The sequence below is a fragment of the Lissotriton vulgaris genome, chromosome 7 (genome assembly GCF_964263255.1).
Source record: "Lissotriton vulgaris chromosome 7, aLisVul1.2, whole genome shotgun sequence".
Lineage (NCBI taxonomy): Eukaryota > Metazoa > Chordata > Amphibia > Caudata > Salamandridae > Lissotriton > Lissotriton vulgaris.
The window spans coordinates 1,604,532,990-1,604,552,203 of NC_141695.1; the positions used below are offsets into that span (position 1 = coordinate 1,604,532,990).

Below are 19,214 nucleotides of genomic sequence, written 5' to 3' on the forward strand. Positions count from 1 at the left end.
CTTTGACTATCTTCGGTGATGGCTACGGAGTTCCACGCCTCCGAGTAGCCAGGTGATTCCTGCTCCGCCCCTCAGCAATGGTGGACTGCGCTCGGCGTGCAGCAAGCCGGCGTTCCCGGTATCCTGCTGAGTGAGCGCGGCTAAGGGGGGTAACAGCGATTGCGGCTTTAACTTTGAAGCGCCGCAGCACACTCCCTGGCTCCTCCGCTTTGACAGTGCTTTGATGGCGCTTCACTCTCTTTTCTACCAGAGTGTTTGAGGGCTCCCGGGCATCTTGTTGCAGTCTTGCATGGAGGAGGAAGATCGTTGACACCAATGCGAGAAGTGTGTGCCGTCCACTGAGAGCTCCCACCTCAACGCCTGGGTTCTGACAGGCTCGGACAGAGTCCCGTAGCAGGTGAGGGGGAGCAGGCTGCTGGCGGGTTGAGTTACGGATTGAGCTGTGTTTGCCTGCCCCATTCTGCCCTTGGTCGACGAAAAAAAAAACGGCGCGTAAGTGTTGTCTATGCTGGTATTTGAAAAGAAATTCTTTGGCAGACAGAAGCACAGTGTCACAGAACTGATTTGGTGCTCATCCCCATCCTGCAGCTGGTTGATGTAAAAAACTGGCGCTGAAGTATTTTCCATAGCAAGGAAGGAGTGCGATTGCCACAGAACTGATTTGGTGATATGGTTACATTCTACTCCCCTTTATTTGCTGATGCCAATTTGAGCAGTCTGCACTGGCCCCTGACAGTTCCTGCATCAACGCCTGAGTTCGGACAGTTTTTTCCCCCTTATTTTGCTTTTTCTGACCTCACAAGGTGCCTTTCTGAATCTCTTCTCTGTGAATACCAACTCCATACTTTATCTTAAGGGAGACCAGATTAATAAAAAGAGGCATAAAAGTCATAAGTGCCAGTAAACCTATTTTTGGGAGTGGAAAGGAGGTCCAGAATGGAAAAATTGCTTAATGCTCGCCTTAAAGTTAAAACCTGCTGAGCCCTTGCTAAGGAAGCAAAGGAGGTAGTTCGATTGGCTAGTATTGAGAAAGCCCCTAATCTGCCTGGTCTCGACTCTACACCTGAAAGTTCAGAGGAGGAGGAATTATCTTTCGTCACTTCTTCGGAACAGGTGGGCACGGCGGACGTGGCAGATAGGAACGCTTTTACAGCAATGCCAGCAACACCCCCGCAGGAGAATGCGGGGTCTGAAGATCCTGAAAAGGCAAAAGCGACCAAACAATTTGCACTATTTTTGAAAAAGGCAACGTTGCCATCACCCTCTTTAAGATCCAGCCCAGCATCGAATCTCATAAAGGAGACTTCAGCTGCCATAATATCAGCAGCTCCGGCTCCAATAGCAGACGTGGTCTCCAGGAGTCAGGAAGGGTCGCAAGGTAACCTAAGAGTCAATCCCCCTAAAATCATGAAGACATTTGTGGGACTAACTTATAGTCAAGATGAGCCGCCGACCTTAATTATGTCAACCATGCAGTCCGAGAGACAGGTGGGGGAATAGGTACATCAGAAGCATCTGGTCAGACAGTTACCATCTCCGGTGTCCCCGGTATATGGTTGACTCCCCAAGTCTTTGCAAAGATTCCAAAACAGCTCCGGGCCTCGCCACAGGCACAGGTTACCCTGACTAGCCCGATGTCTTCTGAGGGGACTTTGGCAAGGCATTTCTCTCCTACCGTGTACTCTGCGCATAGTTTCCCCAGACCAAATATGGAGTCGGCTGATTAATTTCAGGTGAACATCAAAGATATGCTGAATTTAATCTTGGAGGAAGTCTGTGAGCAGAAGAGATAACAGAAAGCTGAACTTTCCTCTCTTCATCAGCGAAAAATCGAAGAGACTATGTCAAGCCAGCCAATTAGACTCCAGGAGGTTGAAGCTAGGATCTCTGTTCTGGAGGATCGGATGATGATGATCGTAATAGGAGAAGCAAAAGCAGCAGCCAAAAGCAAGAATCTCCTTGAGAACAAATTGGAGGAATTAGAAAATCATTCTCGGAGCTCCAACCTCCGGATAGTTGGAATAACAGAAGGTATTGAGGGCTCCCAAACCTTGCAGTGGGTCAACTCAATTATTAAATAAAAAGTCATCCCAGAGTTTGAGGGCGATCTTACCATCACAAGGGCTCATCGTGTTCCTGCCCGCCCGTTTCTTAACTCTACGATGCCTCGAACAATACTGTTAAATTTTGCTGACTATCATGTAAAAGAGAGAATACTGACTAAAGCAATCCAACAAAGACAGTTTGCTGTGAACCAGACTGTAAAATGTCGTATTTTCTCAGATATGACTGCTGTGGTGGCAAGCTGGAGAAAATTATTCGTAAAGATCCTCCATCTGTTTAAAGCCAATGGGGTGCAAGCTTCTATCGCCCAGCAGTCCAAATTAAGAGTATTAGTGAAGGGCAAATTCTTTATGTTCTCGGATTTGGATGAAGCCCAGGAATTATTAAAGGAGATCTCACAGGGCTCAAAAGCTTAGAAAGGATTTTGCCAGATGTACCATATTGGCCATGGTCTGTGTCCTTGGTATAAATTGGGGGGTTAGGAGGGTGAGTTTCCTTGCCTTGCTTCGGGAGGGCAGCAATGTTTGTTAATTGGTTATTTAATAATAATTTGGGCTGTACACCTTTAAAATATGCTTGCTTGCACTTTTTTTTAGTATTCAATACATTTCAGAATTGCTGGGGTGGCAGGGGTAGAATCCCTCGGGTGTAATTACATGACACCCAGGTTAAAGGGGAGGGGTGAAATGTGGTTAGCTTGGTTGGTGGGGAGGGGTCATGGGGGTAGTTGGGAGGGCAGGGTGGACTGGGTCAACAGCAGTAAAAGGAGTAAGAGCAAAAGGTACAGATATTACACAATTTGAAGTTCAAGGCTATTTTGCGATTAGAAACCTTGATGGAAACTAACAAATGTAAGATCTTATCAGTCAACGCTAATGGAATTCTAAACAAACAAAAAGACGGTGCTCTTATAAAAAAAAAGTGGTGTTCTTTCTGGAGACACATCTAAAATCAAATTTTCCAAAATTATTTCTACCCAGGTTTTTTTCTCATGTATTTTTTGCATCAGCGGGTTTGGCCCCGAGAAGAGTGGCCATTTATTTTTCCAGAAAATTATCTTGGGATTTTCTACAAGTTCAGAGAGATCCACAGGGGAGATGGCTATGGGTAATGGCTAGGTTACAGGGGGGAATCATGAATTTTGTAAATTACTATGGTCAGGTCTCTGATGATACTTCCAGTCTGGTCAAAATTAATGAGCTTTTGAGGGGAGCCCCGGGGCAGCTTATTGTAGGAGGGGATTTTAATTTCATACAGGATTTGAAAAAAGACACTTTAAATAAAAATAAGAAACTACTGAAACCGAACACCAAAAGAATTATGGAAGCCCTTAAACTAGAATACGAATTAGTAGATCTGGTGAAATAGTAATCCAGATAAAACAAATTTTTCTTGCTATTCGCATCGTTTTAGAACTGCATCCCAAATTGATTTTTTTCTCATATCAAGATCTCTTCAGGTTAAGCAAGGAGGTTTGGTTCCCGCAACCTTTAAAGAAGCGATAATTGTGTCATTTGTTAAAAAAGATAAAAATCCTGAGGTTGTAAACTCCTATAGGCCCATCAGTTGTTTGAATTCTGACTACAAGATTTTAATGACAGTATGGGCGAACGTTTTTTATTTGCTGCCCAGGAGGTAATTCATAATGATCAGACAGGTTTTATATAGGGAAGCTCTATGGCAGCTAAAACTGAGTTTTTAATACAGGCCTTGGACTATTTTAACACCAATTCAAACCCGGCATGTATTATTATGGTTGATGCCGAAAAAGCATTTGACCTGGTTAATTGGACAACCCTCGGTCAATTCGGTTTTCCAGCTCAGGTTATCGATATGTTACGCAATATTTATCAGGGGGCCTCGGTCCAGGTGTTAATCAACACAAAACTAACAGGATCGATAAAAATAAACCGGGGGACTAGACAGGGCTGTCCACTTTCGCTGCTGCTTTTTACCTTTTTTATAGAACCATTAGTAATTAAAATAAGAAATAATGCTGATATCCTATGCCCTATTCCCAAAATGGCTAAGCTGAAACTTTTCACGGAAGAAATTATTTTATATCTGATGCCGAATAAAGAAAATATGGAAAGTGTACAAAGGGAATTCAGAGATTTTGAACAAACTGGGGGCTATAAAATAAATCCTAATAAAACGGAGGTCATTGCCCTCAACACTGATCTAAATCTTCTTCCATCTTGTTTCAGGGTCCAAGCCGCTAATCAAGATCCAGTTAGATATCTTGGGATATTTGTAACTAGCCAGTACCATCAGCTATATTATCTGAATTATACAAGAATGAAAAATAAAATCAAGAGACTCTTAGATCAGTGGCTTTTACTACCTCTTTCACTAGTGGGCAGGGTTTCACGAATCAAAATGTCAATATTACTGCTGCTTATATTTTTATTTAGTAATGTCCCAATAAAAATAAATGTGTCCTTTTTTAAAGAAATGGAAACAATGCTTAGAGGTTTTGTCTGGGGGGAAAAAAGTATCCAGGGTCAAGCGGTCAGTAGCACAATTATCCATTGCCCAGGGGGGCCTAGTTCTACCCAATTTAAAAACATTATGAGGCTGCCTTTTTAAATATAGTGGCGGGATTGATAGGATCCGAATGCATTCGACATAGCTTCTTCTTTGATAAAATGTTACAAGAAATTGGTTCTCAAACTCAAGTTTTTTTTAAAACCTCCAAACTTCCCAAAAAAACTAGATACAAGACCTTATGGGAATATTCTTTTAGACTTCAGTCCTTTATTAAAAAGACTGGCTCCTCAGGTGTGCAATATCTGAGTTTGAGGGAGTGTACCAGCCTAGGCCTCCCGTTAAAGATAAGCCATCTAACAAATTGGGAAAATTGTGGGCTACGGAAGGTAAGCCATTTTGTTATTCAAAATAAGGTGGTTGCTTGGCAAGAGGTGATGACAAGGGCTAACAACCCTAGGAGACCCATCTTTTTTGAATATTTGCAAGTTGTTCACTTTTTAAAACATATTAACGGCCTTTGCGAGTCTCCAAACAAATTGGTAGTAGACCTTTATGGGGCCAAAATCAATGGTATAGGGAACTGGTATAGGTTGCTACACCGTCAGGGACAAACATGATTGATAGAAAGTCATCTGGGTAAAATAGGCCATGAGACACAATGCGTTGTTTCATGTAAGGACTGGGAGACCCTATGCCACCTAGGAAGCAAATCCCTGCGCGTGGACAATTTTAAAAGGATGGCTTTTTTTTGTCGCTTCCTTGCCTATTTGACTCCGGAGGCCTTAGGGGAAAAAGATATCCGGAGGTCGAAAATAAGTGTTTTAGATGCCAAGCCAATTGTCAGGGCGGGTAGCACCATATTTTCTTTACCTGTCCACGGTTAGAGTCCTTTTGGGAGGCAAATTTTGCGGACCTAGAGCCTCGGAACGATAATTGACAAGCTCACCATGAAATCACAGATCAACGCCGTCTCCTCAAACTGCTTCCTCACTGCGCATACTACTTAAGACCTTTAAGTGGCTACCTCGACCCACAAGACGGACCGTGACAAGCCCTCATCACCAGCAATGCCCTCTATGTAGAAATCTCTGCACACCACCTACAGAGACTCCAGAACACACAGAAAGCCACAGTAAGACTCATCCTCGCCTTCCCAGAGGATCCCACATCACACCCACCTCAGGAAACTCCACTGGCTCCCTGTACAGAAGAGATGCAAATTCAAGCTGCTGATCTACGCACACAAGGATCTACACAACCAAGGACCCACCTACATTAACCACCTGAACTTCCACCAACAATCGAGAAGACTATGCTCTGCCTCCCTTTCACTTGCCCATACTTTCCCTATGGGCAAGTGAAAGGGACAAAGGTTGGCAAAGTGAACCTCATGAGCATCCGGCAACGGGGTCTGGCAATGAGTTTTTGTCACTGGTCCGGACCCTCGTAATAATCTACTTTAGATCTCCGTCAACGGAGATCCGAAGCAACCAAGTAGGTTAATACGAGGTTCACTTTGTCAATCACAAAAGTAGATCTCGGGAGAGCATTAACCCTCTACCTATCATGCACCTTAACGAGTGCAGCACATAATTGGTCTTCCTTATTTTATTTGTTAACCATTCACTTTATGCACATAAGTCCTGAAGAAAGCCAGTGTAGTTTCAAGGCCTGACTGAAACATGTCGATCGCAATGGATGTTGGAGACCATTACTAAGTCCAGATACATCCACCTTGTTTTTATTACTGCCTAAGGCCCACTTATTAAATAACCCCGTGGGTAAATGGACCCGAGGACAGTTTTTAACACACACTCACTCCTCAAAAACCTGCTCCGCTGTAAACAGGCATCGTAGCACACCGGTGCACGCTCAGTGCCACTGGGTGAGGCCTGATGATGAAGCATGCCACTAACTAGGTTGGTGGGTGAGGGCTTTCAAAAAAAAAAGTTTTTCTTTCCCAGACAAACCACACAGCTCTTAAACATTAGCTAGCCCTCCTTGATTGCATGTAAAACTTTGTTTATGCCAGGTTGGCATGAGTTGCCCATGAGACCTGGCTGGGGGGGATTTCTTGGAACACCACTAGAACTAAGCAAATGGGTAGAACATGTTGAGATCAATGGCAGAACACCAATGTCTCCTTTATATCGGTCGTTGTGTAATGCTAGAATTAGGACATGTGAGGAATAGGAACGTGGGCCACCATATTAAAGATGTCTAGTCGAACAAAATAACGAGGTACCTTAAAGGAGGCTAAGAGCAATGCTAGGTATCCCAGTTAAATTATTTGTTTACATTGGGCATATTGCACTACAGAAATGCCTATTAAAATGTATCTGTCACAACACAAACTTCTCTGCATGTCAAAAAGGATATATTGATGTTATGCAGAGGATTTGAAACTGTTTGGTAGTAAGGTTTTTCTAGAATGCAGTGGTGGCACATCTCACAGGTGCCGTTGGTAACATGATTACAAATATGACTAAACATGTTTCTTTGCTGGAGCTGCACCAGAGACAAAAGTAGGGGAGACGGAGAGGCAGGATCGTTACTCTCTCCTTGCCAAAAGTTGCATTGCTATTCATTAAATACAAGGACCAGAATTGTTGCTTGATACATGTGAGAAACACCGCAATGCGTGGCTTGTGAAAGAAATTCAAATAAGAGCTGATCGGATAGATGACAACCTGTCAGAAGATTTACATGACTGGAGCAGGTTGACACATTATAAAGGAGACTGAGGAGAACACAAATAGCCTTCAAAGTAGTCTTTTACATATCCCATTGAGACTATAAAATATCACTAGCCACCCATTATCACTTCATGTTTTATTTCTCTCTCCCCATCACTATGCCCTTCTCTATTTTTTAATTTTGGGGAAAATACAAATCACGTTAAAAAAAAAGAATGTATTTTGCCTAACTACATTTCAGAGACTGAAATAGAGTGTGGATGGAATTATTCACATCTGAAGCAGATTACTGAAGGGATGAGAATATTGATGGGCAAAAAACTCGCTTCCACACACACAATAATCACTATGCTTGGCAGACTCGCTGTCCTCAAGGTTCATCCTTTTTAGGGTTGAGCCTGTGAGAGCTTGCGCTAGCGTATGGGTCTCTCTTGCCAGACTACTGTTTACAAAAAGGGTATGAGGCCCGCCCATTGTTTACCATTTGTCAGCTTCTGCGTCACTCTTTTTTGCAGCCGTCTTAATTCGCCAGTGCAGCCGAAACAGCACTTCCGGCACTTGCTGTGGAGCAGGGACCAAACACAAATTGATTTAATCAGTGCCCGTCCACTGCTCCCAAGGTGATTCAGGTACTATTTCTTGCTTTTTTTTCTGCCCCTCCATACATTTTCGTATCCAAGTGTAATTTATTTTGGCTTTGAGTCCAGAGTGCCATAATCGGCTGTGGGGCTAAGGTACGTGACCATTCAGCAGCTGTACTTCCCTTTTTTTTGTTTGCCTCACCAAATGTTTTTGTATAGAAGAATAATTTGTCATGGCTTTGAGTCCTGACTGCCGTAGTCGGCTGCAGGGTTACGGTATATGATCATTGTCAGACAACTGCGGCAACCCAATGGCTTCCTTTGCTTCATTTAGTCTTATTGTGGGGATATTGAATGAGGGGTTCAGTATGGTCATCATTTGTTATACCGTACTTCTGCCAAAGTGTTTAATGGAGTATTTTTAGTGACTGGTTATTTTTACTCAGTCATAACATTGAGTCTCTTTTTATCAGGCTTTGAAGGATGAAGGGTTCAGTCCACCGTGCCACGATTCGAACCTTGTACATTCAGCTCGCTGGGCTATTTTCCAGTATTTAATAACACTGCTGAAAAGAGCACTTTGACAGAAGCATCCAGTTACTCCCTGTAGAGATTAAGATTACTCGCTCTACATTCCGTATTTTATGAAGACGTAGACAAGGCATCATGGCATAGTGTTGCTCAGTGAGCTGAGATTAAATGTGATCAGGAACGCTCAAGACTGTCCTTAATAAGCATTGGCCAAGCCAATTGGCCGCATTAATGTGTTCTGACCATGTTTTACAGCTGCACAGCATGGTCAAAAGTGAAGGGGAAAAAAAGCACTATGATGCAGTCATCACACTTTTTTCCTTTACTTTCAGTCATGATGGTCAGCAGTCGCTTTGCTGTACAGAATGGCTAAACAAAACATTGACAAAACCAAGAGCTCATATGCTGGCGAGAACTATTGACTTTGCCAATGCTTGTTCTTCTATGGTATGTCATTCTTTGAAAAGGACAATTTGATGTGGAGCGGCACACATTATTTGTAAATAAGTTGTGGGCTGACTGGAGGAAATGGATCTTGCAGTGGAATTTGTGTGGGTTTCTGGGCAGTGTCCCAGGGAGTCGAATTTCAAATAGTCATGCTCAACTTAAAAAGAAAATGACAAGTAAAACAAGTTGTAATAGTCTGAATTTAAAGCTAAAAGGCAGATTGTGCACAGTAAAATGAATGTACAAATGATTCAAGCACCTAAAAATCCATGCATTTAAGTGGACAATGAAAAGGAAAATGCTACTTACCAGTATGCATCTGTTCTTGGCATGTAGAGCTGCAGAGTTACAGACGGTGCATAGATCGCCACCTAGTGTTGGGCCCGGATGTTTGCAGTTTGTTTTTGTCCTGAAAAGTTCTTCGGAAGTCACGAGATAGGGGACTCGTCCTTTGGACCACATTGTGCATGGGCATCGGCTCCATCCTCAGATTGTTTCCATGTAAGCTGTATCTAATTAAGATAATACTGGAACAGATAAGGGTAGCCGGGGAAGCGGGTGGGCGTGTGTAACTCCGCAGCTCTACATGCCAAGAACAGATGCATACTGGTAAGTAGCCTTTTCCGTTTGAGGCATATGAGCTACCGATTACACACTGTGCATAGATTGTATAGCAGTACCCACTCTTAGCGGCGACCACCCCTATCCGTTGCAGTAGTTTGAAATAGTGTTTTAAGAACAGCCTGGCCCACATTAGCTTGTTGTTTAGTTTGCACATCTACACAATAGTGTTTTGTGAATGTGTGCGGTGTAGACCATGTAGCTGCTTTGCAGATGTCATCTAAGAGAATGTTCCCTAAAAATACCATTGAAGCCCCCATTTTCCTTGTAGAGTGGCTTTAGGAGGAACAGATAACATACATTTAGCTTTGTGATAGCAAATTTGTATGAATTTAACAATCCACCTAGCTAACCCAGATTTTGACATAGGGTTGCCCTTGTGTGGTGGTGAGAAAGACATAAAAAGTTGTTTGGTCTTACAAAAGGGTTGTGTTCTCTCAATGTACTATAACAATGCTCTTTTGACATCTAGGGTATGAAGAGCTCTTTCTGCTACTGTTTGTGGCTGTGAGAAGAACACAGGGAGTTTCACAAATTGATTGAGGTGGAAGGGAGAGATTAATTTGGGAAGGAATTTTGGATTGGTACGGAAAACAACCTTATTGTGATGCATTTGCAAGAAAGGTCCTTGAAAGGTTAGTGCTTGTAGTTCACTAACTCTCTGTAGTGAAGTAATAGCTACTAGGAACGCAACCTTCCATGTTAAAAATTGTAAAGATTTGAAGGGAGGTCCCATTACCCGTGTGAGAACAATGTTTAAATTTCACACTGGTGAAGGTGGTACCCTGGGAGGACTTATTCGCTTGAGGCCTTCCATGAAAGCTTTAATAGCAGGCATTCTGAACAGAGATAGATGCTGTCTGTTCTGTAGATGTGCTGCTATGGCAGCAAGATGCAGTCTAATAGACGCGTAGGCTAAGTTACATTTTTGAAGATTTAAAAAGTATGCTATGATGTGTTGAATAGATCCGTCTAGATGATTATTATTGTTGTGACAATATATTACAAAGTGTTTTCACTTGGCTGCATAGCATGCTCTAGTGATGGATGTCTAGCCTCTTTTATGACGTTCATACAGTCAGGAGGAAAGTTAAGATATCAGAATTCTAGGATTTTAGGAGCCAGATCGCAAGGTTGAGTTGAGCTGGGTCAGGGTGTCTGATCTCTCCACGGTTCTGGGTTAAAAGGCATGGAGCTAGGTATAGCTTTTGGTGCGGCACTACAGACCGTTGTAGCAGTGTAGTGTACCATGTCTGTCTGGCCCACGTTGGAGCAACTAGGATAAGGGTTAAAAAATGCTGCTGTAGTTTGCGTACTACTAGTGGCATGAGTGGTAGAGGCAGAAAAGCGTATGCAAATTTGTCTGACCAGTTCATCCATATCGCATTGCCTTTGGACAGTGGGTGTGGATATCTGGCAGTGAAGCTTGGGCATTTGGCGTTTTCGTGGCTGGCAAAGAGGTCTATCTGAGGTTGTCCCCACATCTGAAAGAATGGTTGAAGAACTTGGGGATGAAGTTCCCACTCGTGGATCTGTTGTGTCTGACGACTTAACAGATCTGCTATGGTGTTTTGTACTCCTGGAACATGCTGGGCTAAGAGGAATATGTTTTGAGGTATAGCCCACCGCCATATGTTTTGTGCTAGCTGAGAGAGTTGCAGGGAGAGTGTTCCGCCCTGTTTCTGTATGTAATAAATGGCTGTCATGTTGTCTGTGCGGACTAACACAGCTTTGTTTGTTACTTCCTTTTGGAAAACTTTTAATGCTAGGAATATGGCTAGTAACACTAGGTCTGTTAATTGACCTTGAGCCTGGTTCCATTGGCGTGCTAAGCACTCTTGGAGAGGACGCATTTGAAGTGTTGTATGGGGCACTATGAAAATGCAAAAGGCCATCAGCCCTATGAGCTGCATGAACACTCGTGCTGGAAGGGAGTGTTGTGGCTGAAACTTTGTTTGTTACTTACTTTTGGAAAGCTTTTAATGCTAGGAATATGGCTAGTAACACTAGGTCTGTTAATTGACCTTGAGCTTTGTTCCAGTGGCGTGCCAAGCACTCTTGGAGAGGACGCATTTGAAGTGTTGCATGGGGCACTATGAAAATGCAAGAGGCCATCATCCTTATGAGCTGCATGAACACTCGTGCTGGAAGGGAGTGTTGTGGCTGATAAACTTTGTGAGAAGAGCTTGCATGCTGGGTATCCTTACCGGAGTGGGATAAGCTAGCGCTGCTGAGGTGTTTATTGTGGCACAGAGGTATTGTTGTACTTTGGATGGTTGCAGATGGGACTTGGTATGGTTTATAGTGAACCCCAAGTTGTGAAGCAGTTGGATAGTGGCATGAGTGTGTTCTACACACTGTTTGTAGGAACTGGCTTTTATGAGCCAGTCATCCAGATATGGGAAGACGTGGATGTGCTGTCTTCGTAAATGTGCTGCCACTACTGCTAGGCACTTGGTGAATACTCTTGGTGCTATTGTGACTCCGAATGGGAGTACTTTGAATTGGTAGTGCTGTCCGTTTATTACAAATCTGAGATACTTCTTGTGAGCTATGTGAATGGGAATGTGGAAGTATGCGTCCTTGAGATCTAGAGTAGCAAGGAAGTCGTTTTGTAACAGAAGAGGAAGGACTTGTTGCAGTGTGACCATGTGAAAATGGTCTGACTGTATGTATATGTTTAGAGGTCTGAGGTCTACAATAGGCCTTATAGAGCCGTCTTTCTTTGGGATAAGAATGTATAGGGAGTAGACGCCCTTGTTTTGTTGGTGCAGAGGAACAGGTTCTATTGCATCTTTTTCCAGTAGAGATATTACTTCTTGCTTTAGCAGTGATAGATGCTCTTGTGACATTGGTCGCTGTTTGAGCGGTATGTTTGGGGGGGGGGGTAGATGTTAGTTCTAGACAGTACATTGATTGAATAATTTGTCGCACCCACCTGTCTGATGTGATGTTTGTCCAGGCAGGAAGGAATTTTTGTACTCTTTCCCCCCCCCCCCCACAGGATTGGAATGGTGGGGGGGAAGTGGAGGAAAGTCATTGGGTCGGGGTGGAGGCAGGGTGGTAGTTGTTGATTTTGCCTCTGCCTTCACTGTTGTTACCCCCTATATCCCCCCTTTATGGTAGCCCTTACTGAATGTGAATTGGCTAGGGGTCTTATAGGAAGTGGAGGGGCTATCGGAGCAGTAGCCTCTTGTGTTGCCTCTGTATGATGAGCGATGAAAATAACATCTGGGAGCTTGCAATTGCAAGGCTCCCATAGATTTAGCTGTGTCAGTGTCTTTTTTCATTTTTTCTAAAGATACATCGACATTAGGGCCAAATAGGTGTTTCTCATCAAATGGCTGATTGAGGATGGAATTTAGCACTTCAGGTTTGAAACCGGAAATACATAGCCACGCATGCCTACGCAAGAGGACACTGGTGTTAATTGCCCTGAGGCAGTATCTGCAGCATCTAGGGAACAACAAATGGAAGTATTGGTGATATTTTTACCTTCCTGTATGAGTTCATTGGCCCTATTTTTGTATTTATCTGGTAGATGCTGCATTATGGATTCCAGGTCATCATAATGTGCCCTATCATATCTTGCCAATAGCGCTTGAGTATTGGCAATGCGCCATATGTTAGCTGCCTGGGACGCTGTCCGTTTGCAGGAGGTGTCAAGGAGTTTAGATTCCTTATCTGGTGGTGAGACCTCACCTGATGTTTGTGAATTGGCACATTTACGTGCGTTAGAAAATTCCAAGGAATCTAGCGGTGCTGGGCCTCTAATGTAAACTGGATCTGTAGGGGCAGCTTTGTATTTTTTCTCAATGCAGGGGTTGAGGACTCGAGCCCTGACAGGTTCTTTAAATACCTCTGTTGAATGCATAATGACCCACTTAAGCATTGGCAAAATGGAAGTGGACCTCTGTGAAGTGTCAAATGTGTCCAATAAGAAATCTTCCTCCACAGTGTCTGTGTGCAAGTCGACCCCATGGTATTGGGCAGCCCTATGGACTAGTAGGTTAAAACCTATAGTGTCCTCTGGGGGGGGGGAGGCCTGGAGGGATATACATCATCTTTAGGGACGTAAGGCACATCAGGGGTGGTATAATCATCCCATGGATTAGGTGATTGAGGGGGACTATTGGTCCCTACTGGGTCATGTGCCCCCCCCCCCCCCAACCTGTGTCATCAGAGTCTGTATCTACATAATCATCTGGATTAGGGGATGGTGTAGGAGAATGATGTGGTGGAGGAGGAGGAAGAGTATGGGGAGGTGGTGGAGAAGGGACCCTTAATGGAGAGGTTACAATGTCTCTTCTTTGGAAGAGGAGGAGGTGCTGGCGCCTCTAGTGGTCTCTTCTTGGAGCTAAGAGTAAGTTGGCCAGTCTTAGGATCCTTTACAAGAGTCTTAAGTAGGATCTGGTGCAAAAGGCTCTTTTGTGGAGGGTAGATCCTTCGGTGTCGAAGTTCTCGGTTCCGGGGGGGGGGGGGGGGGGTTCGGCTCCGAAGCATGGGAGTCGGGACCCTTTAGGCAGTTTTTTACGAGTGTTTTTTTTTTTTTTTTTTTGGTAAACCTTTATTAGCATTAATCAGTTACATTCAGAGTCCACCAACCGTCACGGTTGAACATAGGTATAGAGGTAGAGTAAGCAATCAATGTAAGACAGGAGCAATGCAAAGGTACACCTCACAAATCTATGCTGTAACTCAGGAGAACTTAGTACCAGTATGGCCACAGGATTAGGGAAGGTTTGTTTTTTAAATTAAAGAAGAGCAGGATCTGATGCCGCACAATTAGACCTCACCAAAGCCAGGGTTACAAATGAAATAGGATATTCACAGCAGGACCACCGTAGGCAGGATATTCGTGTCAGGACGTAGAAACAGGATATTCAATAAACAGTACATGTCCCCACCTAGACAGTGTCCGCCCGCTGTGTAGTAAAGGATCAAAAAACATACACCCCTTATCTGAACCAATAAAACGCACGGAGAATAACCTCTAATCAGACCCACAAAGAAGAAAAAAAAGAAGGAAGAAAAGCAAAAGTTTAAGAAGAAAAATAAAGGCCATAGAACAGAAGGGGAAAATGAAAAACAATAATACCCCACCCCCACCCCCCCACCCTGCACCCCTGCATACGGCTACGGCCTACCCCCCTAGCAGCGTGCCTGTCGCCCTGTGTCTAAACCCGAAATATAGAGAAGAGAGATAAAGGTGAGAAAGAGACAATATTCCACACAAAGGTAAGAGAAGGAAAGGAAAAAAAAAGGGGGGGAAATGAACTAAAACCCCACGGTAGGGGAAGATGAAAACATGAGGGGTCCCCAGTACAGGTGATCCCGCCCCCCCCCCCCCCCTCGCCGCCCCACGTCATTACAATGATACCAGAGTGGATTATAAAGCGTCAAGGAGGAACAGGTTCAGAATCACAATTGCATCCCAGCCCCTCAAGCTACCCGAGCTAGATGGAAATCTCCCCATGCTGATACAAAGGAACAGAGTGTCATTGATGCACGTGACTCAGGTAGCCCTAAGCAGAAGGATGCCGCAAATATTAGGAAGCGGGATAGGGCAAGTAGAATATCGCGTTGAACGGGCAGGCCAGATCAGAAAAGAATAGGAAGCCTTGCAATGTTCCAGGTAACTGCGCCGTCAAAGTTCATCCGCCTCCCTTGTAGCCGTCCACGATCCGGAGAACAATGTGTAGCACAACAAGGACAGCCATTTTGTAGTTTCCGGCACCCACAGCAAGACTCGTCACCAGGAGATGCGCGCGAGAGGGAGATTAATAAAACATAGCCGGTGGTCGCTCCAATTAGACGATGTACCCCTGGATTCGGATGTCCATGAAGCAATCAATTAAAAACAAGCAGGGAGTCTTCTATGAGCGAACCTCCCCTCTCGCCGCCGATAGAAAGCAAGGTCTCACCACAGTGCCTGCACAACCAGGCCGAGCAGGGGCCACATAAACAATGTCTCGCAACAAGGATACCGGCGGCAGTTTGTTTTCCCCCATTCCAGTGATACCGGGCTCGCCCCTGTAGCAATCCAGATCCGATTCCGCCCTTCCAGCGCACGGGAGGCATATGATCCCTCTCCCTTCGATCTATTGTGCGCGCTGCCAACGCCATTTGCAGACACACCACATCACAACTCTACTCACAGGAAAGACCCCCAACAGAACGCCGCATCGACCAGTGTCAGGGCCGCCAGCCCTAGGTTTGAAGAAAGGGGGATGGTGTCAACAGTTCCCCAACGTTGGTACACAATAGAGGCATCGCCCCCACTTTGTGACGTGTGAGCACATACGGGCCCCCGCATCAGGATAGTGCAACAGTGGTAAAGCTCTGCAACCAGCTTCAATTAACTGTGATGCGGAGTGTGGGCAGCGCATTGCGGGCCAAGCAAAGTTCCAGCAGAGTAGCAAAAAGCAGTCGGTAAACGACCGATTCCATCGAGGGGGGAAGGGGGGGGTGGGGGACACCAAACCAGCGCTGAAGGACAGCATGTGTCTTGCCCTCACGTTCCACGGGGCAGCGCTAAAGCCAAGTTCTCGGGCGGGCTGACCTGCATAGCGGTTCACCGGTACCTTCAGGGTCCGTGCGGCCGTTGTTACACTCTCAGGCGGCTGTGAGATCACGCGGGGTCCCGGCTTCAATGCTCGTGCAGGCCAAAATCAAGGAGGTCCGTAGCATCGCTTTCAGGGCACGGAAATCCCTCGGAGTCGGACGCATCTGCTTAGCACCCCTTCCGACACACGGGAGCACCGGAGCTGTGCGGGGTGGGCGATGGAATCAGGCGGCGGGAGAGGAGAGCCGGCGGAGCAGGGAGCCCGGGCGACCATCTTGGCGCCGGTCTGGCTCCGCCCCCCTACGAGTGCGGTTTTGACGCCAATGAGCCGGTGCCAGTCTTCGGCGCAGAGTGCTTGGGTGTTGAAGCGGTCGGCGTGAATGAGGAAGATGGCTTCTTTTTCGGTGTCGGTATGGGATCGACACCGGGAACAGGCCGACTCGAACCTGAGCCGTCTGAAGGCTTAGAAGGCTTCTTTGCCGTGCCCGAAGGCGGGGCATGGGAAGTCGTCTCTCGGTGTGCACCCGGGCCCGAAGGTGTGGGTGTGACCGAAGCCTTTTTGGAGGGTGTCTAGGAAGGGTCGGGCCGACGTGTGTACTTCTGACCCGTTGAGCTGGAGTGATGTCCTAGACGTCCGAGTCTTCGGCATCAGAGGAGCTGGTACTTTCTTCGGCCCACTGCTGTTCTTGCATGTCGACGCCCTCTTCAAAGATGTCGTCCGGGATCGAAGCTGACAAGCGAGTCATGGTTCTTCGAGCTAGTCGGTCCCGAATAGTCTTTTTGGAGCGGAAGGAGGCACAAGTGGAACAGTCTTTGGCCTCGTGCTCCGGGGAGAGGCAAAGGTTGCAAACCTCATGTAGATCGGTGTGGGGAAACTTCGACCCACATTGAGGACACTTCTTGAATGGCGTCCTTTCCATGAGCCAGAGAGTAAGGCCTAGGTAGGCATCAAGGCCTTCGTTGACGACCGGAATCGAAGACTTCGAAGTCGTGAATCGTTGCGTCGATGGGGACTGCGATCGAAACAATACCGTTGAACTGGGTGAGGATTGCGCGCCGAAGGAAATTCAGTGCCAAACCGGAGCGCAGGAAACACATCTAAGCACGATGGCAGAAAAAAATAATCTGAGGATGGAGTTGATGCCCATGCGTAATGTGGTCCAAAGGAGGAGTCACCTATCTCGTGGCTTGCAAAGAACTTTTCAGGACAAAAACAAACTGCAAACATCCGGGCCAAACACTACGTGGTGATTTATGCACAGTGTGTTATCTGCAGCTCATATGCCTTGAACCTATATTTTTCAAAACTGTAACAAAAGCATTAGAAAACAATTGTATAATCCGTCCTCCTAAGTACCGCCCTACAGTACCAGCAGCACGTGGTCAATCTGCAAAGTGAAATGGTACTTTTGGCTAACAAATATAGTGCCTCGTACACAAACTTGGAACTGCTTCCATAGTAATAATGCCCTTGCTCGGAGGGTTGAAATCAGTTCAGCTTTAGTCATTAACTTTTCACAAACAAGCTCATTTTCCTTGACAGTTTTGCTTACAGCTCCTCATCCAAATCAAATTGTTTTTAGGTAGGGTCTGTTGAATTTAATATTTGTGAGTGGATGTCTTCCTACCTGATTGTTGGGGTCTGTGAGGTATCTCAGAACAATAGGCATGAGGTATTCGGAGAACGCCATGGGAAAGTTTGGTCGGCTCTCTTGCAAGAAAATGCCAATAGGTGGAATTTGTTCCATCAACTCTGTCCGCACTGAAGCCTCTGTGGAGGAACAAAGAAAAATGTTACAGTTTAAAGTTCGATTTTCAATGAATTGCAAATAACTGACTTAGTCATTTTTAATGTGGATGGCGGGGGAAGCTCTTCAAACGCAGACTTATCATTTAATTATTCCCTCCTCGTCTGGAGGGCAAAGCGGACAGATAAGCACGGGTTTCCAGCACTCCCCTACCAGCACAGTGCATTCCCCACTTAGGCCCCACTGTCAGTGCCAGCCACGTGCATAGAGGTACCATCATTTGAATGATGCTCCAATCTATACTGAGGTTGAGTCAGACCAGATATATAGATTGCAGTCAACTTAAGACTTGTTGTGGCCACTGGGAGCAAGTGAACTTCTGCTGTGCCCTGCCAGGGTGTATGGGGCCCATACTTTATTTCATGTAGAAGGACAAGTTTATATTAATTTGATTGCGGTCGAAATGCCATGACGGAAAATGATTACTTTATGTGGTCCATCGCCACCAAAGCAAACAAACCTAGCAGAGCCTTCGGATATATTCTAATGTGTACAGAGAGGCTCAGTGCCACAGGCTCGTCACTACCTAAAGAGCATCTGTGCCTATTTAATGGCTCCGGGTAGTGAGCATCAACGCAGTACTGGGGCAGAGGTCAGCTCAGAGATCATTTTTGATTAATTTTTGCCGCATAGCAGAAATATAAAAGGTCAAAGAAATTAACTTGCATTTGTCAAGCAAAAAATTAAGCGGCAAGATACGAGTGGGGCTCATTAGGGTATGACTCCTGACCTTTCAAAGATGCTTTCCAAGCATCATTCCACACAGACATGTCATCATTCCACACAGACATGTGTATCAAATTCTGGTTAAATCTCAGCAGACCTGGATTAGGCTTCTCTTTTCTGGCTTTTTTGTTACCTATTTTCTATTTAAATTCTGTGCAATGTTGTAAATAACTAAACATTTTTGATCAACATCCGCAAAAACAAATCCAAAGTTGCCCATTTATTGTCAGTTTTACTTTTATTCTTTTAAGTTAAAAGTCGTGCCCCCTGGCAAGGATGATAACACTTCAAGCTCATATGTTCCTATCTAAGGAATTTTTATGTTCCCATTTCTTTATTGATTTTACGAGAAGAAAACAATATATAATAACAGAACAAATAAAGAGTGTCATATAGTACGTAGGGTAGCTTATAAAAAGGGATAATACGTTAAGCACATGCTGCTGACAAGAAGAAACAGTGGCCAGAGAAGTATACACATTAGTTGACTAATAACAGCCAAGCCATTTATCATCACTCCGTATATTAGACTGGACAGAGTCACCACCAATACTTCTGCACTGAGATTGTACTAACAACAAACACGCCTTTTCTAAACTGTAAGGCCAAAAAAAGATCGGAGGAAATTAGGCACAAACCGGACTTAAATCTGCTGGGGCATCTTAGTCCTTTATCTTTCTTGTTC

At 45.0% G+C, this 19,214-nt stretch overlaps 1 protein-coding gene across 2 annotated transcripts in view; it reads right to left on the bottom strand.

Moving 5' to 3' along the window:
* The window catches only part of LOC147706079 (serine/threonine-protein phosphatase 4 regulatory subunit 1-like), a 342,243-nt gene that overhangs the window by 175,381 nt on the left and 147,648 nt on the right, over positions 1 to 19,214 (bottom strand). For both annotated transcript variants that reach the window (XM_086932523.1, XM_086932522.1), the window contains one exon: positions 17,624 to 17,766. In XM_086932523.1, coding sequence (XP_086788649.1) covers positions 17,624 to 17,766 — 143 coding nt within the window. The remainder of the gene's footprint in view (positions 1 to 17,623; positions 17,767 to 19,214) is intronic.